This window comes from Pleurodeles waltl, chromosome 4_2, assembly GCF_031143425.1.
Source record: "Pleurodeles waltl isolate 20211129_DDA chromosome 4_2, aPleWal1.hap1.20221129, whole genome shotgun sequence".
Lineage (NCBI taxonomy): Eukaryota > Metazoa > Chordata > Amphibia > Caudata > Salamandridae > Pleurodeles > Pleurodeles waltl.
Window position 1 is genome coordinate 555488980 of NC_090443.1, and position 26623 is coordinate 555515602.

Below are 26623 nucleotides of genomic sequence, written 5' to 3' on the forward strand. Positions count from 1 at the left end.
ATGCAACTGGATTAAAAAAAGATACAAGGATTGGTTGAGTGCCCCACTCCACAATGTCCAGGTAGTGCCCAAAAATGGCTTTGGGAGTAACAGTTCCCATTTACATATTCATGTGCATCCTACATGAAAGTCTCATGGCTGTGCTGTGCATCTCATTAAAAGGCAGAGCTCACAGTCTGTGGATGCTCTGAATAACAGCTCATCTAGAATCTTTAGATGCAGTTGTCATGATCTTTTAAATCAAAGCATGATTGATGCAGAGCTGAAAACAGCAGGAAATATGTGCCTAATCTCAGAATGGAATGGCCACTGGAAGATACTTTTATTAAATCCTGGATGCACAGCAGACTATATTAGTGACCATTATCAGTTCACTGCAAAGATAACGGGTCATTCCTTCTAAGAAAAGTGTTGCATATAGAAACGTAAACACAAGTAAATGTTTCCTGGCCTCTGGGCCTGCCTCAATACAAAAACAGTTGCAAATTGGTCATGGTCGTCAAAAGGGTCCATAATCCTTTTTGGAGAGGCAACACCGATGGCAGACAGTATTATCAGGCAAGCCAGGCCATCAGTTTTGCCTCTATAAAAAAGGATTATGGACACATTTTACAATGATGACAGATTAACTGCTAACATCTGATTAAAAGGGCCAACAATAAGGGTTGACAGAGTAGACCATATATCACACTATGTGACTAATAAAATTGTCCTCACAGTTCCATATTCTTCACCATTAAAACCCCTCACCCAAGCCGTGCTCACCTGCCACCAGAGGATGAGATGACAACTAGGTTTATTTAGAGAAATTTTATTAACACAACCTCATACAGATCATTGGCAAGTGCACTTTGTCAAAGGACGGCATAAAAATATCACCACGTACATCGAGGGCCTAATGCACACATTTTTTATTCATGATTAATACAAAATGTTTGGGAAAACCGCAGCTGTCGCAGTCTGGCCTGGTCTAGAAAGAACTATTGAGTTACTGCTGGCCAACTTCCACTACTCGCCAAATGAGCTTCTAAAGGTTACTGCTAACTTTACAGGGCACTCTTAGTCTACCCTAGTATGGGTCTACAGAGTCTTGCTCAACGTCTAGTGAGTTTGCCAGCAGAGCACTCAATAGGGCATACACAACACACTGGGTCCACACACTACGATAAGGCGCATGTAGGAATTCCCAATTAGCGGTGAAGTTTCAAGTATTCTCCTGACATTCCTCCCTTATCATTAATACAAAAATTGACAAACATCAATATATAATCAGCTCTTGTAATTCACACTGAAAGCTCCCAGTAAATAAATCCTGAGACACTAAAATTAAACAAAAATAAAGGCCAAACATAATCAACATAAGAGTGGCAGCTGAATAACAACTCGAAAGATGTAATAACAGGAAGGGAGAATCTCTTCTGGATGAGGTCTCTGCTTTAAAAAAAAAAAAAATCCCAGGGAGGGGTCCTCCTGAAGTAAACCTATTCTTCAAACTATCTCTTGACAAGATGGACAATGACCCCATCATAAATGTCTTCTCTGGGAGGTACGTATTAAAAAGCCAATTATATGCACCATACACCCAGGCTGCCTTTATTTCCATGAGGCTATGACCTGCAGTAGTCTTCTAGTAGAAACATGGATATGCCATGACTAATACCAGACCGCAGGGATGTCTCCCCAGTAATGAAGGTTTACCACAAGGAGTCTCATTGTGTAGCTATCCGCCATGCCTCCTTCATACATGGCACAAGCGGCTTGTTGATAATGAAATTACATCTCCAAGGTCTTCTGGTCAGGAAGCCATTGTTCAGGGAACCAACCATGGTAAGAAGCTACATAACCGGATGATTCCCCTCAGATGTCTAATCTCAATGTGGTCTACTTCTAGAGTAAAGCCATGTTCATTAGGAAATAACAAAACTGGACAGTTCTCAGCGAGGCTGTAAAGGCCGCACTGCAGGGCAGTTCAGAGTCACTCTGGATTCAATGCCAAGAAGTCTCATTGCAGGGTTCCTGTTATTATTACAGAAAGAAATAGGTAATAAAAGAAGTCAGCACCCATGTCAATTAGAGATAATGTTTGGTCAAGGACGGAATGAATGTCGAGGTCATATTAGTGCACAAGATCACCAGCTGCAACAAAGACAGATACATTCAATAAGACCAGGATGTACAGTAATTGTTTGATGGGGCCACAGCCCTTTCACATATACCTGGGCAGTCCTGACAACATTTGTAAAGATGGGTCCATAACCAACTAAGTACAAAAACAATGACGGATGTTGGCAGTGCCCTACTGTAGATTCACCTTCCATTGCAGCAGCAGACACTGCAGATATAAAGGTGCAACAAAACAGAAGGGTTGGAAGAAATTCTGGGAGTACAGAAAAGGATTTGAAAGCAATGGAATATGATAGAGGCCACCTCAAAGCGAGATGGAAAGATCCTGGTCAGTCATAATGAGATATCTAGAACATCTGTGAGGGAAAAAAGAGGTTGTAATGACACATTCATCAGCGTTGGGATCTTGGTCCATTTGACGCAGTCAGATTTTGGACGTAATGAAGAATGAACGGCAGCATCTTCTATCTCATGGAAGCACATGAAACCTTGGCTTGCTGTCCAACTATCTTGAAATGTGCTGTGTGGCATAAATGTTTAAAGCTAGATCTGGTCAAGGTGAGCCATCCAACCAGAGCGATCATCAGAAGCTTTCGGTAACCTGAGCACCTTCTATTCAAACTTTTTTTTCTTTTTAAGGTAAAACATGGTTTAACTCCAACATTTGGATCTCAAAAACAAAGCACAATCTTATGGCTCAATGCAGTGACTAAAGTTGAGGTAGACAGCTCCAGGAACGAGGTTTCACATAGTCCAGAAATGTAGGCTGCAAAGAAAAGAAATAGAGAGTCAGTGCAGGAGGTCTATGCCAAAGTACAGAGCCAGAAACAATATGCTTATGAAGAAGGAAAGACATCTTCCCCATACACTGACAGTGGAAATGAGATGCCTCGATTCTGATCAAGCAGCAAAGCATACAACTCCTTCAATGCATGCTAAAGGAGGACATGGGAAACTTCCATAATTTATGGAAGGTCAGTGCACACAATGCATGCTACTGCTCACTGTGGCAGTGAAGGAATGTGCTTAGTTTACAGAGGCCTGAGGGTGGAGGGGTACCAAGTCGGGATAGCTTTATTTCATGCTAGGTCACAAAGAGTGATATGCTGTGTGCTGAGACAAGAAGAGAGGAACACATTTGCACACACCGGGCTGTATGACAACATTCTTGCTCAGTGATATATCTGTGAAGCTAGGATAGCAATAGTCTGTATTGAATTGGGGAGAGCTAGGCACCCTCCATATGAACTAAGTTATTGAGAGACAGCTTGCATCTAATGCTTAGGAAGAGTGATGCACCCTAAGCTGAGTCAGGGTGAAACAATACACCTTCAGTCTATGCTGAGCATAGGAAAGTGGTACACTGTTAGTCCATGGTGACTGAGGGAGGCTGGTACACCTTCAGTAAGTGCTGACAAAGAAAGGGAGCTATATCCTCAGTGCGTGCAGAGTCTGGGTGGCAGGGTTGGTTTTAATGTGTGCTGAGGAAGGATGTGAGAAGTGGCCGTCTGTGCTAAGCAAAAGGAGGGTGGTGAGAGTGTCGCGCCAGGGCAGCTACAGTCTATCCTGAGAAGGGCAGCGTGGTGCACTGAGCAAGGAACGGTGGTGCACCCCAGGCCTGTGCTGAGAGAGCTAGAGCACTCAGTATTCGTTGAGAGGGGGGGGGGGGGGGAGGGGGGGGGATGAAGAGAGAGCGAGAGAGGGATTCAAATTACAGTACAGTGAATTACCTCAAACCGAATAGTGCGGTAAGAGAACAGGTGGTGCATCTGAAGACTCTGCATACTAATGAATATGGTGAAGAAGGTTGTCTGAACCTTTCTTTATGTGGGTTTACAGCGCTTGTTAAGCAAAGCCATTGGGAATGGCCTCAGTCCCCGAGACACCGTGTAAGAAAAAGAAAGGCACAAATAAGAACCCAAATCCCTTCTGCGCCTGAGAGAAAAACACTACATCCCTAGTCAATGCCGGAAAAATGCTCCCAATTTGTATTCAAATTCAAACAAGTAAAAGTCCACCGCATGATCATGGATTAAGTAGTATAATTTCATTGCAAAGTGCAAGTTTACTATCATGCAGCTAATGTATTCTAATTAACACAGTAAAATTTTGTAAGATCAAACTGATCTTTATTTTAGGTTTGTGCATTTGCAGTACGTTTTTCCGGATTTTATTTTTTTCTCTTTATTTAAAAAAATATCCACAATCACACACAGCGCCCAACACCCTGGCTGCTTAAATGAAAAGTTACATTCAGTGGCCCCACTCCCCATGTGCACAGTAAAATACCACCTGGAAGGTCATCGAAATTGGCAAAGTTTCCTCTCCAATTATTTGTGGAAGGTCCATAAACTCGCTCCTAACATCAGATTCCATAAAGCTCAGAGCATTTAACCCCTGAGAAGGCTGAGCAAGGCTAGTCCCACTGACAACCCCATATCTCAATATAGGTTCTCTAAGGATGTGCATTATGAAGACTTCTATCATGTCTCAACACAAAGTAGTGCTCAGAACTAGAGCTCTCTCAATATCAGTGTTCGCCCAACAAGGACTACGGCTAGACACAGATTATGAACATCTAGAACAATACTGGGACCGCTAAGATGGTCACTGCCATTATGATCTGCACAAGCTCCGAGGGTGTTGCAATACTTTCAGTAGATGCCACGATTCTGACATTGCTCGGCCCTTTCCCCTGGATTAATTTAGATTTTTCACTGCCTCACTATGCATTATCTCCACATCTACTCTGATGCATTTGTTAGCCGCTCGAATAGCCCCTGGTCTGTGGCCTCAGATTTTAGGATGAAAGGCTGCAGGGACTGGAGTAACTCATTGGCTAATACTATCTGCACTTAAATGCTGAATGAACAGATGGAGCATGCTTAGATCGTCTAACTAGAATCAATACATTACAAATACTGTACAGTTTTTAAACCCAGTCTCTGACGTGAGAAAAGAAGTTAGGTAAGCTTACTATTAAAACAAAAATACACACAACAGATCATTCGGTAAGGAAACTAATCCTAAGATTCTCACATTTGGTGTGATTTGCTTTTTAGTGCTTCACTTTCTAAGCTGTTGGTTAAGCAGATGCTGTCCATCTATGCATGCGAGAGTCTGTATCCTTGCAAAGCTGCCCAAGATAAGTAAGCATTCGGTTAGTGCATTAATATGGTAATTAACTGACAAACAAGTTACTTACCTTTGGTAATGGCTTTTCTGGCAGAGACTCGATATAAGCACAGATTCCTCACTTTGCAAATTTCCCTAGCTGCCAAAGTAGGTCAGGAGATTTTCAGATAGAAATCCCTGTGTGCAGCAGCAGTAGGGTCTGTAGGAAAGTCACTTTTTGACATGGATACCCCACTTCTTGCCTGTTTATTAGTGTGTTTAGACTGTTTGCTCTGAGATCCTGCTAACCAGGACCCCAGTGATTGTGCTCTCTGCTCTAAATTTGGTTGCTTTTGTACCCTTTACATCCCACAATTGGCATACTGGTGTACCCCTGTAAATCCCTATAAGGTACTTAGGTACCCAGGGCACTGGTACACCAGGGGTCCACCATGGGCTGCAGTAAGTATTATGCCACCCATGGGAGCCCATGCAAACTGTGTCTGCAGGTCTGCCATTGCAGCCTGCGTGAAAAGGTGCATGCACCCTTTTACTGTTGTTCACTGCACCAGGTCACTGTAAGTGACCCCTATGGTAGGCCCCCCCTGACCCAGAGGCCACGGTGCAGATCCATGTGTGTGAGGGCACCCCTGCCCTCCAATGCAATGGACTTTTTAAGCACAGGGAAGCCATTTTACCCCTGTACTGGCCACAGGTCACGATCAACACCTGTGGTCCAGCTACATAATGGTAACTCCATACCTAGGCATGTTTGGTGTCAAACATCTTGGAATCATACCCCAATACTAATGCCAGTATTGGTAGCATGATTCCATGCACTCTGGGAGCTCCTTAGAGGAGCCCCCCCAGTATGGCTCCTACCAGTCTTTCAGGGTTTGCGGGTAGCCCACGCTGCTGCAGTCCCTGAGACAAGTTTCTGCCCTCCTTCTGCTTGACCAGCTCAAGCAAGGAGAAGGCAGAACAAAGGATTTCTTGTGGGAGAGGGAGGCAACACCCTCTCACTTGGGAATAGGTGTTACAAGTAGCCTCCCCGTGCCACCGGTTTGCTTTAAAGGACACATTTGGTGCCATCCTTGCATAATTCAATTTGCACCAGTCCAGGGACCCTAGGTACCTGCCCTGGCCCGAAAGCACACAAAGGAAAGGGGAGTGATCACTCCCTGTCCATCACCACCCCAGGGGTGGTGCCCAGAGCTCCTCCAGGTGGCCCCTTGAATCTGCCATCTTGAATCCACGGTGGGCAGAGGCCCCTGGGAGCATCTGGTTGGTCAGGACAGGTGACTGACGTCAGTGACCCCACCTCTGATAGGTGGTCACCCTGCAGAGAGACCGACCCGCCTGTTAGGGCTATTTAGGGACTCCCATGAGGGTGGGTCCCCAGATTCAGTGTGCAAGAACCCACCAGGACTCCTCTGCAACAACCTCTTCTGTTCCTGGCCACCGGAATCAGGGCTGGACTTCACAGGAACCAAACAAGTCTGCAACTCCTGAGATGACCTCGCCCTGCAACATTGTTTCACTGGCTCCTTCCAGCATTTGCAACATTTTCACGGCTGTGCATTATCTGGGGTCAACGAGACTTCAACTGCACCTAAGAAACAAGAAGGAATCTCTGTTGGAGTGAGGGAGTCACTGCCCTGCAACCACAGGCACCTAAGACAACAATGACCGGCTGCTGGGATCTTATGCTATTCGGCTCCAGGAAGAATCTCCAACACAGGTGGTGGGTCCAAGAGGTCCCCTTTGTCCTCTCTACCTGCTGTTCAACTTGGGAGATGGTGAGCCCTGCCTCTCCTTGAAGGACAGTAAGCCCTGTGCACCACAACTCTTGCAACAACCAAGGCTTGCTCACTCTTGCTTCAAGGGATCTTCAGGCTCCAAGTAGCCCTGGCCTCTAGCAGCTCATCCTTGCAAAGACAGTCTCTCCTCTGCTGCTCCAGCAATGTGGGACTCCTCTCCAGGTGTGCGGATTGGGCACCACTGCAACTTAGTGTCCCTGCTGCCGGTGGGTTGCGACTACCTCTGCTGGCCCTTCTGACTACTGAGGGTCAGCCTGGACTCCCTGTTAAGGGCCAAGTCCCCTGGACCTTGCTGGTCCTCCTCTTTTCTGCAAGTGCTCTTTTGTCCGGATTTGCATTTGCCAAACTTGTTGGTGGTCCTCCTGACCACTGACCAGCTGCAACCCGGCGACCAACGTGGGACATCACCTTCACGACTCTGCACCTCTCTGCGGGTCCTAGGCTCCACAGCTGACCATCTTCCCTCGTCGACCCGGATCTTCATCCATAGAAGGATGGATAGTGGCTCCTGCCCCACATGGACACTTCTGCATGGACTGGACCCTGTCCACTTCTTTTGCAGGTCCTCTTCTTTGGGAATCCACTGTTCGGTTCCAACAGACTGGTCCTGTACTTGCACTCTTCCTTTTCCAAGTCCCCTTGTTAGTCTTTTGGAAGACCCGGTAACTTACCTCTGCTCTCCTGGTTGCGGGGATCACCTAGGTACTCACCTCTTGGGGTCCCGAGTTCCCCCAGCTCCCCTGTAACTACTCCACATCCTTGGGTGGAGGACCTCTAACTATTACTGTGTTTACTGGGGGACGGTCTATAAGTAATCTAGTTCAGTGCTACCTTTATTTTATTTTTTCAATACTATGTGGTTAGTTTCAGGTATGATTAAAGTTACTTTGTGACTGCTGTGGTATTGCAAGTGCTTTACACTCCTCCTAGATAAGTCTTGGCTGCTCACCACAGCTATCACTAAAGAGCCCTGGCTTTCTCGACACTGTCTCACTTACTAAGAGGGGTTGCCTGGACCTAGTATAAGGTGCAAACACCATAGGTGTCCACCAGACACCAGGCCAGCTTTCTATAGGGTCGTGTGGCTCAACGTCGGAGGAATTTGTTGTTAGAGTCCTCACCGGAACAGGTGTTGAAGGTTAGTAACTTGCTCTTCTGATAGAAATTTCTACCTGCAGATTCCTCACCTTGTGAACAGATACCAAAACAGTACCTCCTCAGTTGGTTGGTCTGTGGAATGACTGGCAATAATGCTTTGAGAACGTGTGGAGGGAGGTGTATTTGCAGTCTGGCAGATGTCCAAGAATGGTACACCATGCGTCAATGCAGTGGTAGCAGCCTTTGCTCTGGTGGAATGAGCGTACAAGGTTTCTGGGTGCTGCTTCTTGGCTAGCCCAGCCCATAGCATAACATTATGCATAAGAAAATACACAGAGAGAGGATTCCCTTTTGCTTGTTTCCCATTTTTGGCTCCAGAGAAACCTATGAGAATACCTTGAGTTACAATTCGTATGTTTTTTCAAAAACCACCTCCCGACAGGCTCTAGATCAAGTGTCTAATCACTTGACTACATTATGAGATTTAACCATTTTATTGCACCCCAATACATAGTTTCAATTTATCTGTAACTTTGACCATTACAGATATATTTCATGAATATAACGTGTGAGTGGCTCTTTAAATGAAAACTGAGTCCGTCTTCTATGATTACCATCTTTGGGACGTGCGCTGACCGGAATTCATTTCCGGGTTCCAGCTGATTTAGAACAGTTCCGATGAGCGCCCTGTTACTATGAGCAGGGACGCTGTCAGTAGGGTAGGTGAATCAGCCTGCTCTTACGGCGCGACTCGTAAATACCCTCTCCTGTGACCGTCAGTATTATTTAACACGCACCGGCTCAGGGATTTTCTACAGAACTGACGTTAGTAAGCTTGTTGCCTTGATTACGCTCTGTGCACATATTTTGGGGTATAGACCCGAGTGATTCTACCTTTTTATGTGTGAACGGTGGCATTTTCTCTGTAATATGTTTTTTTTTTTTTTTTAAACGTTGGTACTTCCAGAGTTTCTCTTCTAATTAAGAAGATTATCGAACTGTGATACACGTTGAGTTTTAATTTTTATTTCTAATTTTGGACTGCCCATATGCAACATATTGTTTGTTCCGTCACTGGTTAGAAGTTGACTTTTACCTACCAATATATCGACTGTATGCAATGAAAAAACCTGTTGGATGTTTAACATTGCTATTGTTGCATGGCTGATAAACTTTTTCCTCTCATGACTATGGTACACAAAGAGTGTTTGTACCGTTTCGTGACGTGTTCCCTATGAAGCTCTATCCTGAGACCGGGGATGGTAAGCGCAAATATTCTTTATAGTTGTGTGACTTTGCACTACTCACCAAATTCACAATGGCACTTGTGGCTACTATTTCTACATGTGTTTGTCTCTTCCTAGGGCGACCTTTTTTGACGTAGCAGGTAGACTCAAAGTAAGTGACTGCTCATGGTCTTTGACCCCCCCCCCCCCCCCCCCATTAGGGTTGGCATTAAATTATTGTTTGGAGAAGTTGTTCTTTTTGTACTGGTCCTGATGAAGCGTCAATGGATCCGGCTGGACCACTAGACGCGAAACATGTAGACCCACGATTTGAAGCACCATAATTAATCTGGTCCTCTTGTGTTCTTATAGAGAGTAAATGAGCATTATCTCTCACCTTTTTACTCTCTTTTGTGATTTTAACCTTGGTCTCCATCTTATGGTTGCTGATTAAATTTATGATGTATGTCCAAGATGGGTAACCAATTTTAATTCCTTTTCTCTCCATATTGCTCAGGTATTCTGATTGAGGTAGTTCCCCTATACGACCTGGTTTTCTTTGCTACACTCAGAGCAATACGGTTAAGAGCCCCCTTCGGGGAGCCCGTCAGGCATTGCAGCACCGGCCTGACGAGGAGCTTTCCCGATGATGAAGCTAGTCATCCAATGTGATGCGTGAGGGTTCTCGCTCCGGTAGGATTAGGCTCTATTCCTCGCTCTTTGGAACAGTGTACTTGTATGTATTTTTGAGATCTAAAACCTCTCCCACCCTCCTTACTTCTGTATTGAAAGTGGCAGACACCTCTGTCGCAAAAGCCACGTTAGGGGAAGATAAACCAATATCTGGAGCGATATCCAAGCCACTGACATCCTGCAAGCCTACAAACAGGCTCTTGTCATTATATGGGGTGCCATCATCATCATCATCATCATCATCATCATGTAGCTTGGGACTCTGCCTTCAGTGCCATGACAGATGCTGCCTGCCCTGGTCTTGTTGCCAGAAGCAGTGGCAGGAGTTGGGCTAGTGCAGGACTAGTGGAGACAAGCTCAGAGAAGGAGCCAACCTCACATCAAACTTGAGTGGCATAGTCAGCATCAGGGATAAACCTGCCGGAAGTAACCAGACTGGAGGCCGCCTCAGATCCTTGGAGCCCAAAGGTGTGACAGATGAATCCGGATGATTACCAAGTATCTTTTCAAGGGCAGTTTTAAGTTCATGAAGTTGTGACATTGACGATGGCCTGGAGAAGTCAGGGTGCATTGAGAGCAGTGTATGAATCAGTGCCAAATTCAGGGAATTACTTTACTGCCTCGAGATACTCAAGGGGAGGGGACGACAGGAGGTTATAATGCGACTCTAAATGGTGAGAGCAATGGGGTGACAGAGAGCCCTGTTTGGATTGCTTATGTTTCTTGGACATGTTTTACCTATCTGAGCTTCAACCCTTAAGCAACTAACAACCATGAGATCGGACTTGGGAGCAACCGTGTCTTCTTCATCTTCCGTCAGAGTTCTGCGATGACGAGTATGTCTTTATGGTTATCGGTAAACTTGAAGTTCATTTTCGCATAGCAGTCACACAACACAGAGTATTGCTTGGAGAAGAGATGAAAGTGACAGACATTGTGGGTGTCAATCACCGACCCCAGGCAATGGTAGTCGCTGCATGGTTTGAACAATGTTCTTGGCAGGGTCATGTCGCTTGCACACTGGATAAGTTTGGGAAAATAATTTCTGTCAGTTTGACAGGATTTGAAGGAGGCGCGGATATATACCAGAAGGGACAGAAAGGAATTTGTGTCAGTGTGCAGAAGTGGCGTATATATATATAGGCCCACCATCACATCTGAAGCGGGGTGGACCTTACACAGAGCTGCATGACCCCACAGATTGTTCTGCAGGGGATTGCTATCAAAAAAATCTCCAGATCCAGTCCGGCACCTGGGGAAATTTACAAGGTCAGGAATCTCTGGTTAGAAGCCTCTATAAAAAGCAGTCATACTCCTGCGGCAAGAGTTATTCAACTTCAAGACAAGCATTTTGCTGTTGTGTTAACATGGCGAGAAAATGATGCAGTTAAACTCACAATAAATATGACCGCATCACAGTTATTTACCAGATTAACAAGAAATGCTTAGTGCCTTGGTTTGCTTTCGAGCATGAAAGATTGCAGAGTAGCTCTCTCACACATAAATAGATGATGGCAATCAACTTCAAAAGGTTCTAAAACAAAAAAGGCACACACAAGCGCAGCACACCACAGGTCTGCAAAATAAGTCTTCCAGCTCTTATTGGAGAGTCCAATTAGAAATATTTGCGGTGATCATTTTGAGTGAATTTCAGTTCAAACAATGGAACCTTTTCTGGTTTATGCTTTACAACTAGTATGTATCAGCAAAAATACCTTGGTCATCCATGCTTGTTTTTGGAGCATCATGCTTCATTTATTACACTCTCGGGTAAAATGAGAGAAACAGAGCAAAACAAACCCCAGAGAGCAGATGATGAAAAGCTGAGTCCACTCTACTAGTTGATTATCGGATAGGTGTCCAAGGAGAATTACAGATAAGTGTTAAATGGGCAGAAGGCTGCTAATTGCGTTATTGACTTGAGACAGTCAGAAAGTCTACCATTCAGGAAGGATTTGCTATATTGGGCTGTCAGAATTCAACCAAGAAACTTGCCACTTGCATAAAATAAAACTGAATTGTGCAGCAGCACAGAATGTCAATGACCTCCCAAGCCGCCTCTAGTCCCTTGTCGGGCAAGGGTTCGAGAAGGTTGTTAGATTTCAGCAAATTAAGAACTAGACAATTCCATGCCCTCTAGATATCCCAGTCCAAGTAAGAAAACCTGTAATTCATTAGGGAGGCAGATGACACTCTATACATCGACAAATATTAATGCTTAAGTATTTCACTGAAGCATAGGCGTTACCAAGAAAGTAGTGCATCTGTCATTTATTAACAACTATGCCAGTGTGTCTACCCTGCCTTGGTACAGCGCCTATTGACTGATGGTCTGTCCCAAACATCACGTACAGAAGTGCTGCCCTTAGACGACATCAAATTGAAAGGAAGGCAATAGCACTCCCCGATCTCTTGCTGGAATTATGAAGCAAGCGATAACTACTGTATTCACAGTTCAGAGTGGGTAAGGAACTGTTACGCACGTGTCCTTACTGTGAGATGCAAGACCTCTGGATTCTGAAGTATCACCTCCGACAGAGAAAAACATGGTGAATAAGTTAATCTAGCCACTTGCTCTCCTTCTCCAGTGGTAATGTTGCAGCAGTACCAGGAATTCTGGCAAACCAAGAGTTGAGGATCCCTCACACGCTGGCGAGCTGTAGGGGAACTCATTACTACTTTTGTTTCCTAGGGCCCGCTGCCATTTCATTTGCTTTGGTTATGATGAAACGCTTGGCTGGATCAGAGAAGTCACCTAGCAAAACCCTGCTGTAGCAGAGAAAGGACGAGGCTCAGTACCTCTAAAGAAAATATAATATTTTTGAAAACATTTTAACTCTTTCACATGGGACAAGTAGGCAAAGAACATTAAATAACTGTAAACAGGACAGCTCCTCAAATACACCTCCTTAGCCACACTCTTACAACCCATCTCTTCCTGCGCCTTCTAACATTATCACTTACATTGGTTATAGGACAGTGCCTCTGGGCATACCACTCCTGAGAGTACAGGCAGATGAGGACACCTTGCCCAAGGAAGAGCGACGTCCACATCACCACATTCCAGATCGGCCCTTTCCGTCGGTCATGAAGGATGAAATTGAAAAGCACTGTGGAGGGGAGATCAACAAGGTGAGTTAGATGATCACGGTTATGAATAAAGATAAACCAGGGGAAGAGCCATAGTTCTGTCCTACAGTATTTCCCAATAATACTCTCATTACTACCGCCCACCTCATTTTCTCTTACTATTCAATTTTCATCCACAACCCTATTTTCCTGGCTTTAACTTCATATTCTCTCAAATTCTCACTTCTGTCAACCACTTGGTGCATTTTCCTTCAACACTTTATGCCTCAGCTTGCAAATTTTCCCCAAAGCTCCTTTTCTCTGCACTTCTTATTCTACTACATTTTCTCACTTACTTCCGAAGCACATGAAGAGGATGAAGAGAACTGGATAGAAGAAACCGAAGCAGATTGCCAACACGTACTCGTGCACAATGGCGGAGACCGTGAACACAGACAGCATTGCTGCTACTTTGAAGCGCTTTCCGGTAAACTGAGAAATAAAATGAAGAAAGGTGTGAGAAAAGGATCAGGCAGGAGGACAAAAAGTGTGAAGGAAGATGGGTGGAGGAGAGAATGCAAAGAAGTGTATCCAAGAAATAAGAAAGAGGGGCATATGGAGGGGGACAGATGGACAGGAAAGAAAGGTAGGTAGGTCAAGGGAGAAACGAAGAATGAGTGACCGCAGTGCTAAGCAGCTGTAAATCTGGAAGACAGGCGGAGAGCGGTAGAGACCCAGATGAAGTTATGAAGGCCAACGCTTAACATGAAGCTCGAAGATTGAAAAAAAAATAATAATAATATATATATTTAAAAACAAAAAACAAAAACAAAAAAACACAACAACAGGCGCACCAGAGTTATGGATTCCAACTACTGAGCGATAACGAACTTACACAATGGAATCAGTGTAAGGGTGGGAGGGATGGACTATAAGGCAGTGCACAGAATGTGAAATAAAGATAATTTCATGAAGGAAGGGCAGAAGCATCCAGCCTATTTTCAATATTGCAGGCACCACATTACTTAGGCTTCAACCATGCTTTTACTGCACAAGTATCTGCTCCCGACATCTTCATTTACTGACTTGCCCCCAAGTATAAGCGGTTGAAGCTAATACCATACATTTATTGCCCTTTCCCAGAGAAAGTACACAACAGCCACCGAGACTTGCACTGGTCTGGAATACTTACATGCAGGAAGTCGCGATAGACGTAGTTGTACAGCCAATCATGCACAACTACATTCCAGGTCCTATAATAATTTGAAAAGGATGTAGAATTCCACCAGTCCTGGGAAATAAAGGATGCAAAGAAAACTTTAGCTAAAAGACAGTGTCCTTGTGTGTACCACAAATAGAGAAGATTAGCAGCCTGCAAACAAACACAACTGCTTTATCATCAGACAATTAATTAGATATGAATAACTGGATCAATTCAACATGTTGTGTTAAGGGCTTTTCTTAAATCAACAAAAAGGTTTGATGAATGAAATGCTCATTGCTGTCATCTTCTGTGATCTACAATTAACAAGTCTGAATTTTGGCAAGGCCAACTCAAAAACCATTATTCAATGGCTACTAAATTGAAAAACATGAAATTGGCTAATAGTAACACCTATTATCTGCAGGGGTTAGAGATGACAAACGTGAAATATGGAAAATGTCACTTACCCAGTGTACATCTGTTCGTGGCATGTTGTGCTGCAGATTCACATGCTATGCATAGCTCTTCCGACATCTAGTGCTGGGCTCGGAGTGTTACAAGTTCTTTTTCTTCGAAGAAGTCTTTTCAGACTCATGGGATCGAGTGACTCCTCCTCTCGGTTACAGTGCGCATGTGCATCAACTCCATTGTTAGATTGTTTTCCCGCAAAGGGTGAAGGACAGAGTGATAGAGTATAAGAATATAAAGAGTTGTCCAAGCAAATGTAAATGTATCTACATATGTACAAATGTTAAACTTGAACGACAACAGGCTTGGGAGGGCAGGAGATGGGAGGACTAACTGCTTTGTAGTCTATGCATAGCATGTGAATCTGCAGCACTACATGCCACGAACAGACATACACTGGATAAGTGACATTTCCCGTTTGATGGCATGTGTAGCTGCAGATACACATGCTATGCATAGACTACAAAGCAGTTAGTCCTCCCAAAAATTAGCAGCCTGTAGGAGTTGAAGTTATTTGAAATAGTGTTCTTAAGACAGCCTGGCCTACAGTAGCCTGTTGCTGTGAGAAAACATCAACACAACAGTGTTTTGTAAATGTATGAGGAGTTGACCATGTGGCCGCTTTACATACATCAGCCATTGGTATGTTTCCTAAAAATGCTATTGATGCACCTTTCTTTCTTGTACAATATGCTCTAGGAGTGATTAAAAGTTGTTTCTTTGCTTTGATGTAGCATGTTTGTATGCATCTAACAATTCATCTTGCTAAGCGTTGTTTAGATATAGGATTACCTTTATGTGGTTGTTGAAAGGCAACGAAAAGTCGTTTTGTTTTCCTAAAATCTTTAGTTCTGTCTATGTAGTACATAAGAGCCCTTTGAGATCTAGAGTATGAAGAGCTCTTTCTGCCACAGAGTCTGGCTTTGGAAAGAGGACTGGCAATTCCACTGTTTGGTTGATGTGGAAAAGAGATACTACGTTTGGTAGACATTTTGGATTTGTCCTAAGTACAACTTTATGTTTGTGTACTTGGAAGAAAGGTTCCTCAAGAGTGAACGCTTGTATTTCACTAACTCTTTGTAAAGAAGTAATAGCTACAAGGAAGGCAACTTTCCACGTTAAATATTAAATTTGACAAGAATGCATGGGTTCAAAAGGTGGGCCCATGAGTCTGGTAAGTACGATATTTAAATTCCAGGAAGGAACAGGTGGTGGTCTAGGAGGTGTAATACGTTTTAATACTTCCATGAAGGCTTTAATCACAGGAACTCTGAATAGAGAAGTGTGTGGAATATTTTATAAATATGCAGATATTGCAGTAAGCTGGATTTTGATGGATGAGAAAGCGAAGTTTGATTTTTGCAAATGAAGTAGTAGCATACAATATCTTGTATAGATGCTGTAAGTGGGTCAGTGTTTTTAGATTGACAGTAGTAGGCAAATCTTTTCCATTTGTTAGAATAACATTGTCTAGTAGAAGGTTTACGTGCCTGCTTAATCACTTCCATGCATTCTGATGGAAGTTTTAGGTAACCAAATTCTATGACTTCAGGAGCCAAATCGCTAAATTGAGAGCATTGGGGTTTGGGTGTCTGATTTGACCTTTGTTTTGTGTTAACAAGCATGGTCTGTTTGGGAGTTTTGAATGAGGTACTACAGACAGGTCTAGGAGTGTTGTGTACCAATATTGATGTGCCTATGTTGGGGCTATGAGTATCATGGTCAGAGATGTCTGATGCAGTTGGCTGACCAGAAAGGGAAGGAGTGGGAGAGGGGGAAAAGCGTAAGCAAATATCCCTGATGAATTGATCCATAGAGCATTGCCCTTGGATGGTGGATGTGGGTGTCTGGATGCGAAGTTTTGGCATTTTGCGTTTTCGTTTGTTGCGAATAGGTCTATTTCTGGTGTACTCCGCTTTTGAAAGTAGTTCTGAAGTACTTGGGAGTGGATCTCCCATTTGTGAGTTTGTTGGCGATTCCTGCTTAGGAGATTCGCTAGCTGATTGTCTATTCCTGGAATGTATTCTGCTAATAGATTAATGTGATTGTGAATTGCCCATTTCCATATTGTTTGAGTTAGCAGGGACAGTTTAGATGAATGTGTCCCGCCCTGTTTTTAGAGGTAATACATGGTGGTCATGTTGTCTGTTTTTATGAGAACAGTCTTCTGTTTGAGAAGGGGTGGAAACTCTTTTAGAGCAAGAAATACAGCCAATAATTCTAGGTGGTTTATGAGACGTTGTTTCTGTTTGGGATCCCATTCCCCTTGAATGGTATGATTGTTGAGATGAGCTCCCCAACCTATCATTGATGCATCTCTTTTTATTATGGTCTGAGGCACAGGGTCTTGGAATGACCGCTCCTTCATCAGATTGCTGAGATTCCACCATTGAAGGGACATGTGTGTTTGGCAGTTCTTCAACACTATAAGATGACTGTGTGCTTGAGACCACTGTTGTAAGGGTCCCATGTTTAGTCTTGCATGTGGAGCTATGGCTATGCAAGATGCCATCATTCCTAGAATTTTCATTAAAAATATTACAGTGTACTGTTGATTTGGCTGTATGTGTGGGATGAGATTTTGGAAATCCTGTATCCTTTGTGTATCTGGATATGCTAGGGCTTTTTGAGTATTTAGAATAACACCTAGGTAAGGTTGTACCTGTGCTGGTTGAAGGTGTGATTTCTGGTAGTTTAGAGTGAACCCCAGGGTATGCAGGGTTTGTATTACAGACTGAGTGTGTTGTTGGCATTGTGTAAAATTGCTTGATTTTATTAGCCAATCGTCTAGATATGGAAAGACGTGAATGTGTTGTCTTCTTAAGTAGGCTGCTACTACAGCTAGACATTTTGTGAACACTCTTGGAGCTGTTATTATGCCGAATGGCAAAACTTTGAACTGGTAATGTTTTCCCGCTATGACGAGCTTGAGGTATTTTCTGTGAGCTGGATGGATGGATGGGTATGTGGAAATACGCATCTTTGAGGTCTAAAGCAGTCATGTAATCTTGTTTCTGTAGTAGTGGAATGACATCCTGCAGAGTTACCATGTGAAAATGTTTTGACAGGATGCAGAGATTGAGGGGCCTGAGGTCAAGGATAGGTCTTAGAGTGCCATCTTTTTTGGGAATTAGGAAATATAGTGAGTATACTGCTGTTCCCTATTGAGAATGTGGGACCAATTCTATTGCTCGTTTTAGTAGTAGGGATTGTAGCTCCTGTTGTAACAGAACGTTGAATTCTGGAGACAATTTGTGGTAACGTGTTGGAATGTTTGGCGGGGTGGAGATTAATTCTAGGCAATAGCCATTGCAGATAATTGATAACATCCAATTGTCTGTAGTGATATTTTGCCAATGAGAGTGGAATTGCTGTAGTCTTTCCCCCACAGGAGATGTGGGTGGAGGAGGGGTGCGAAAGAAGTCACTGTTTGGATGGTGTAGTGGCTTGTTTTGAGGCTTGGAACTTGCCTCTGCTTCTGAAATATTGTCCTCTGTAGGGCCCTCTAAACCCCCACTTTGATATTGTGTCTGTTGTCCCTGTTTTGTCTGGGAGGTAGAAGCTTCAGAGGGTTATGGTTTAAATCCTCCTCTAAACTGTGACCTGCAAAAGGAGCCTCTGTATGGTGTTGTGTATAATGCTCCCATTGCCTTTGCAGTATCTGAATCATTTCTCAGTTTTTCTATGGTGGTATCCACTTCAGGCCCAAATATATATATATATATATATATATATATATATATATATTTTTTTTTAATCAAAAGGCATGTTAGGTACTGCCTGTTGAATTTCTGGTTTAAAACCAGAAGAGTGTAACCATGCATGCCTTCTTATCGTAATGGTAGTATTTACACTCCTTGCGGCTGTATCAGCAGCATCAAGGGCAGACCTTATCTGGTTGTTACTTATGGCCGGTCCCTCTTCTACAACCTATTGTGCTCTCTTTTGGGAGGTGCTGTATGAATTCTTGCATCTCATCCCAGTGGGCTCTATCATATCTGGCAAGAAGTGCTTGCGAATTTTCAATCCGCCACTGGTTAGCCGCTTGCGTGGCTACTCTCTTGCCAGCAGCATCAAACTTTCTACTCTCCTTATCAGGTGGAGGAGCTTCTCCTGATGATTGTCTGTTAGCTCCTTTCCTAGCCGCACTCACCACTACTGAGTCTGGAGGAACTTGATGTGTGATGTAGTCTGGGTCTGTAGGAGCAGGTTTGTATTTTTTGTCAATTCTGGAAGTAATTACTCTGGCTTTGACGGGCTCACTAAAGATTTGGTCGGCATGTTTGACCATTCCAGGTAACATGGGGCGGCACTGGCATCTAGAGTGAATGGAAGTCAGAGTGTTGAACAAGAAGTCCTCCTCTAGGGGCTCAGTGTGCATAAGTATCCCATGATAAGCAGCTGCCCTAGAAACGACTTGAGTTTAGGGAGTAGTGTCCTCTGGTGGAGAAGGCTTGGAGGGGTATAGGCCAGGGTCATTATCCTGAATAGGATCTGAGTCATATAGATCCCAAGGATCCACTGTATCTCCCTGAGAGTATTGTGAGTGTGGTGGAGAAGGCGATGGTGGTGGACTATTGTGTGGAGGTGAAAAAGAAAGATGTGGAGAATGAGGAGGAGAAGTAGGGACAGGTGCTGGTTTCTCCTTTTGTCTTTGAACTTTTGCTGGTGGTTGAGCAAAGTCTAATTCCTCTTGAAAAGCCAGCTTTCTTTTAGTTTTTAAAGGAGGTGCAGTAGTAATTCTGCCAGTCTCTTTAAGTATATGGATTCTAGATTGTCTTTTATCCATAACCTCCAATACTGGCTGAATCTCAGTGTCCTCATCAGAAGGCTTGTAATATTCTTGCATCGGCTTCGAGATTTGTTTAAGTCTGCTCAAAAGTCCTTGTTCTTCTGTGTATGAGGATTTTTCTCGTTCTGAAGTTTGAATCTTTTTCGGTCCCGAAAATGAAGTCGGCTGTCTCGACTTCGAGGAGTGAGGATGCTTACTGGAGTCCGAAGTGGAACTTTTAACCGACTTGCTAGACTACAAAGTGGACGGAGGAGTGGCCTTTTTCGGCGCCAAACCCGAAGGTCGGTCGACGACAGTCTTTTTTAGGGCCGAACCACGGCCTACCGGCAGTGGTGTACCCAAGGCCTTCGTAGTTTTTTATATATGGGTGAGGGGCAGACGAACTCACGTGCTGGCCAGCCGTGATATGCCTATCTTCTTCTGATTCCTGCTCAGACTCGGTATCTCGAATGGAGACTGCTGTCTGTGCCTGTTCTTCTTCCATAAAGTCAAGATGTTCTGTACTTTGACGCCATTTCTAATCTTCGGGTTCTGCGATCTCTCAAGGTCTTCTTGGATCAAAACGATCGACAGGCTTCACAATCTTCTTCTGGGTGGTCCGGAGAAAGGCACAAATTACAAACCAGATGCTGGTCTGTATATGGGAACTTCACGTGGCACCGAGGGCAGAATCGAAATGGAGTCCGATCCATCAGGCTTCCACGCGGTAGGCCCAAACAGGCCAGAGTTGGGCGCATGCACCCAGAAGGGTGAAATCTAGATACTAGGTACTATTGGTTCGATGTTAGGTGGAAAACACGATCGAAAAACATACCGACGATTAAAAAGTTTTTCTAAGGTTTTCTGATTTGAAATCTCAGAGCGAGCGGTAACACGTCCGAACCCGACAGCGGAAAGAAAACAATCCAACAATGGAGTCGATGCCCATGCGCACTGTAAACGAGAGGAGGAGTCATTCGATCTTGTGACTCTGAAAAGACTTCTTCGAAGAAAAACAGCTTGTAACACTCTGAGCCCAACACTAGATGTCACACACAGAAAGCTTGATCCAACCAGGATTTCACAGCAAAGGAGGTATCCATCGTCTATCAATCTGAGGTATGACCAGTTGTCCTCAGAATGCAAGATCCTTGCCATTTGCTCATTAGATACTTTCTACAGCCTCAAGCAATTGGCTGTCTCTAGCACACAGCAGTGCAACATCCGAATGCCTTTACTACCAACCAGTGCATAAGTGGGCAATCCATTCTTCATATATCTCAAAGCATCTTCTGTCATTAAATGACTTTTCACTGCCAAAAGATCCTCGAAGGAAGACCAACACAGAAAAGGGGGGGGGGGGGGGGGGGGGGGGGGGAGGAGGAGGAGCCAATCTCCATATAACTTAGAACAATGGTTCTTAACTTGTTGATTTTTGTGGAAACCTGCTGAATCATTACCAGAATCTGGGAACCACTCACTGAGTCATTAATGGAGTCTGGGAACCTTCACTGAGTCATTAGTGTAATTTTGGGACATCGGCCTAAGCCAGTGGTTCCCAAACTTTTTCGATCCCCGGCTCCTTTGACCTATTGGCCGTGTTGGCCACGGCTCCCCATTATGTTACTTTTTTTGGGCGGGTGGGGGAACGTAATCCCAGCCTGTACCTGTACCTACACTATTTACAGTTTGTCTTCTTTATTCTCTCCTGAAAACCATTTATTGGAAACTATTTTTGTTCTTTTGTCATAGGGATATTATTAATGGTACTTTGGCGCCCTCCGCTGGTCACAATAATTAATGCAGGGGTTTTTATTTCCAATACCACGATGAAAAGCTACCGATTTAAAGCACCTCCGAGTGGTTTCCAGACTGTGTGCGGCGCCCCTGGCTAGTTTTGACGGCGCACCAGGGAGCCGCGGCGCACAGTTTGGGAACCACTGGCCTAAGCAATTTCTAGGTTTGAACTTCAAAACAATAAGTAAAAATACAGAAACAAGTAAACATCAAACACAAATGATTAAATGTTTTATTTAGTTCACATACAAATAAAGAAAAATTGAAAGCTGGATATTTTGTAGATTTTTTTAATGCTAAAAAGACACAGCGATATGCTTAACCTCAACATATTACCTCGTCTTTTTTGCTGCAAATGCATGCTCTCTATTTTTGACCATCCAGCCTCCACTTCCCTTCCCTTCTCCCACACATCCCCCTTCTCCTTTCCTCCCCTGTTTGAATAGGGCATCCCCCAATCTGTCATCCTTCACTTGCTTCTCCCCCCCCCCCCACCTCCAGAAGGGTGGACATGCCCACATCTGAGTCTCCACCCTCCCCCATCTACTGCCCGCACCGAGCTACCTGCCCTAAAACTGGCAACGAATCCCCACCCCCTGAGCCCCCATCCATACCCACTCTCCCCTACCCCAGCGCACCTCCCCTTTTCTCCATGTAGGGCGGGTGAGTGGCCAAGCGCAGCGTGACAAGCTTGCGCAGAAGAGGCCGATCCCTATTCCAGCCCCCTCATATATCAGTCCCTCTAGACCCTCCCTTGAAACACCCCCCAGCCTATCCTAACCCAAGCGTCTACATCCAGCCCGAATGCTCCTGTGGAGAGTCTGGACTGCGTCCTGCTCTCCACTGGGCCCTATGCTCTCACCAAAGAGACTTTAGGTCACCATCGTTTATGTCCTACTGATCAGAGTGATTAGAAAAAAGCTTAGTATCAGAGCATCTATGCTTCCCTAGTCCTCAAAAAACTGTATGAGATCTGTCCCACAAGTGCTTTAAATGGACTGGTACTGAGTACCGGCACTTTTTTTTATTTTTATTTTTTTATCTCGAGACGGAGATTACCTGCACTTGTCAGGGAAAACTTAATACTTTTAATTAGAGAGTACCGCCACTTCTCATAAACAAGCTGGTACAGAGTACCTGCACTTTCATTTTTCCATTTCAACCACTGTGTCCCAAGAGAAACCAAACAGAATTTTCTTGACTACATTTAGAAACATTTAAACTATTCTGGAACCATCCACTAGGTGGCAGAATTATCCGTAGGTTAGAGAAACGGAAACGCCAATCGGCTAAAAATAAAGATCCACTTCGCAGTGTAGACACGTGGCGCAGCGCTGCATTCAAAGACCACGCACAGACCCTTTTGTGTTGCAGCCACACTCGGGACTGCGTCACCGCAGTTCCGTCCTTTATTTGTACCCTCGTGCTCCGTGCCCCTCCCGGACACGTTGAGCACGTTAACGTGATACAGAGAGCCCGTACAGCTCTCAGTCCCTCTTTACATCTCCCCCATGTTTTACTCCACATGGGGAGAGCTTAATCACCGGAATTTAAATAAACAAATAAACGTAATAACGCTACACACTTTTAAATGCCACACTCATTCTGTTCATCATGCAGGGTATTTATGCTGTAGCAAACTGTTCACCAAACGAAATCTTTTAGATGACTACTCGGCGCCGGATTAGGGCGTAAGTTATATCTTCCCTTTCTGGTGTTAACACTTCCATGTTCCGGAACCGAACCAGGTCCCACCGGGTCGATCCCAGCAGGCTCGAGGCCATTTTTCCTCTCTTCACTCAAAGTAGGTGACTCCTCAAAGGTGTCCTCCATCTCTTCACTTTCGCTGGTGAGCTCTCGTAGACCAGCCCTTTTAAAATGTGACACATTTCTCGTGACTCTTTGTCTCCCTCGCGCTGCTGTTATCATGGATCCTTTTATGCCGATCACCTCCCACACCTCCGGCTCAAAAGGCGTTCGGAACTTCCATCCTCCGCGGCGACATCGCACAACCACTCGATCTCCTTCTTGGAAACCCCTAAACTTTGATCGACGTTGGCTACTCGCCCTTAGGTTGGTGGCTATTCGCTTGTTTTGAGTAGCTTTTATATCCAATGCTGGAGGTTTCCATTTAGGGTAGGCGGGAATGTAATCGCGCGGAGACACCTTGAACATCAACGATGAGGGAGCACAACCAGTCGTGCTATGAGGGGTTTGACGGTAAGCACTTAAAAATTGATAAAGACATTGTTCACTGTTCTCATTTTTCTCCACTCCAATCCTAAGAGCCCTATTCAGAGTTCGCATGAACCTTTCTACGTCTCCATTGGCTTGAGGCCAATAAGGCATTATCTTACGATGACGAATCGCCAGTCCATCGAGATATGACTTAAACTCTTGTCCATGAAAAGGAGGACCATTATCCGTTCGGATTTCATCCGGCAGACCAAACAAAGCAAAAGTCTTTTGTAGAATGGGTCTTATATTTTCAAACGACGTCGACGCCACCACCTCCACCTCCACCACTGGGAATTTGGTATAAGAGTCGATTAACACTACCGTCAGTCTTCCGTCTGGGAAACTCCCAAAGTCCATGCTTACTTTAGCCCACGGTTTTAGAGTGGCCGGTTCAGTTATTACTGGGCAAGTCGGAGGTTCTATAGACGTGATGACACACGAATGGCATTTCCCTACCATCTCATCCACCTGCGTATCCATTCCTGGAAACCAGACCTTAGCTCGTAACCTCGCTTTTGTTTTGGCAGCCCCTTGATGTCCTTGATGAGCCAAATCGATGACCCTTGACCAGAGACACTGTGGAAGCACAATTCGTCGTCCTCTTAGAACTAACCCATCACCATCCGTAGACAGCTCATCTCGCACCCTCCAGATGCTCTGCATGGCCACCTTTTGCACAGGGCACGACACCTGGGTCTTCTCTAGAAAATACTTCCATTGTTTGCGACCTAAGGTCTCTTTGACGCTATTCAACAGCACATCGTCCCGTGTGGCACTCACAATGTCAGTCACGAGGAGAGCATTTGGACATGCCGACTGTACCACCATGCTCACAAAAACTTCCGTATTCTCTTCTTCTTGTTTCTGGTGACCATCAACAATATCAGGAGACGGATGTCGAGACAGATAATCCGCCGGATTATTAGCACCAGGCCGATACACCACTGTGAATCTATACGGCTGAAGCAAAACAGTCCACCGCTCTATTCTCGGAGGTGCAAGACGCGGACTTCCCATAAACAACGGGACCAGAGGCTTGTGATCAGTTACTACTGTAAACTCATGTCCATACAAATACAGATGAAAATGGCGGCATGCCCATCGAATTGCCAACGCCTCCCTCTCGATCTGAGCATATCGGGTTTCCACCGCCGACAACGCCCGGCTGGCGTATGCAACAGGGATCCACTCCTGATGTCGCTGTTCCTGTAAGAGCACGGCTCCAAGCCCAACGGGGCTCGCGTCAACTACCACTTCCGTTTTCCTACTTGGGTCAAAATATGCCATCGTTGCTTTATCTAGTAAGGCACTTTTAATCTCTATAAAGGCCTGCTGAGCATTGGAAGTCCATTCCCACCGGTGCTGCCCTTTCGTGAGCTGTCTAAGCGGTTCAGACATGGTGGCAAGTTGGGGAATGAATCTTCCACAATAAGTAGCCATTCCCAGAAAGCTACGAACTTCTGTTGGGTTCAGCGGAACAGGGGCTTGACGGATGGCTTCAGCCTTCCTGGGATCCACTTGCAAACCTTCTTTAGAAAACACGTACCCAAAAAACTCTACAGAGTTTTGAAAGAAAGCACACTTCTTCTTATGCAGTGTTAGCCCTGGTCCAGCCAATCTTTTCAAGGTCGCCCTCAGATGACGATGGTGCTCTTCTCTAGTTTTAGAGTATATCAGAATGTCATCACTCAAGTTAATGACTCCTGGTAATCCGGACAGTGTTTCTCGAATTGCATTCTGAAACACTTCGGCAGCTGACGACACTCCAAAACTTAATCGTTTGTACCGTCGCAGCCCTACGTGCGTCGAGAAAGTAGTAATGTTCCGACTTTCCGGCTCTAGTTCTAGCTGATGGTAACCGGCATTAAGATCTAATTTGGAAAACCATTGGGCTCCGTTCAAATCGGCAATAATATCGTCCATAGTAGGGGTTATATGTCTCTCTCTCTTGATAGCCTTATTAGGCAAGCGCATGTCTACACACAGACGGATCGCCCCCGGCTGTTTGGGTTTCGGCGCTATCACTAACGGTGACACCCATGGTGTCGGCCCATCCACTTTTTCAATGACTCCTTGTTCCTCCAAAGACAGCAGCTCTTTCTCAACAATCGGGCGAAGATGAAACGGTACTCGACGATGTCGCAAAGCCACAGGGACTACATTGGGATCTATATGCAATTTGATGCACCTTCCTTTCAAACGACCCAGTCCTTCAAACAGCTGCGGAAACTCCTGGAGAAGGCGTTCCACTTGATTATCAAATATTTGACGCGCAAAGAACACCAACTCCAAATCTTCGGCCGTGTGACATCCTAGCAACGTGCCACGATCTCCACATAAAACTTCGCCTCTGTCGATCTGTTTCCACTACTCACAGCCACTTCTACCGTTCCTTTAAGGGGGAGTGGATCTTTACCCCCATAATTGTATATTTTAGTTGCTGTCATGATAAGTGGCGGGGCAGGTACCAGCTTTTTGAAGAGGGTTTCATCCATGACATTGACAGACGCTCCCGTATCAATGAGTACAGACACCAGCGTGCCATTGATGTGCACCTCACTCATGGGTGGGGGTCTCCTTTTCCCCGGCTTTCCTCCCGTAAAGGATATTACAAAAATTTCTTCTTCATCGTCCTCTTCACAAACTGGACCACTCGCCATCGCTTGATCCCTTGCATCCTCCACACTTTTCGATACAGCCCGGACATTCGTGTCCCTTCCTTTCGGCTCTCCTGGCTTGTTCCTCCTGGATCTGCACACCTTCGCAAAATGATTAGCTTTCCCACAGCGATTGCACGACTGACCTTTGGCCGGACACCCCGCATTCTGTCGATGTTCATAACCACAACTCCCGCAGACTCTCTCACCGGGTTTGCTGGGGTTCATTTTGCGAGGTGTGGCCGGACGTGTCTGGATAGCCTCCACTTGTTCCTCTTTGACTTGAACTGCACGAGTCGAAGAAGCAGCAGCCAACGACTGTCCTCTCACCGCCGCCATCGCAT

At 44.9% G+C, this 26623-nt stretch overlaps 1 protein-coding gene across 3 annotated transcripts in view; it reads right to left on the minus strand.

Annotated features, from left to right (window-relative positions):
* Positions 1–795: 795 nt before the first annotated feature.
* Positions 796–26623, minus strand: part of SOAT1 (sterol O-acyltransferase 1) — a 154819-nt gene continuing 128991 nt past the window's right edge. For all 3 annotated transcript variants that reach the window (XM_069232104.1, XM_069232102.1, XM_069232103.1), the window contains 4 exons: positions 14337–14435; positions 13501–13636; positions 13040–13185; positions 796–2890 (listed from right to left, as the gene is read on the minus strand). In XM_069232104.1, the coding sequence (XP_069088205.1) occupies positions 2834–2890; positions 13040–13185; positions 13501–13636; positions 14337–14435 (438 nt within the window). In that variant the 3' untranslated portion in view covers positions 796–2833. The remainder of the gene's footprint in view (positions 2891–13039; positions 13186–13500; positions 13637–14336; positions 14436–26623) is intronic.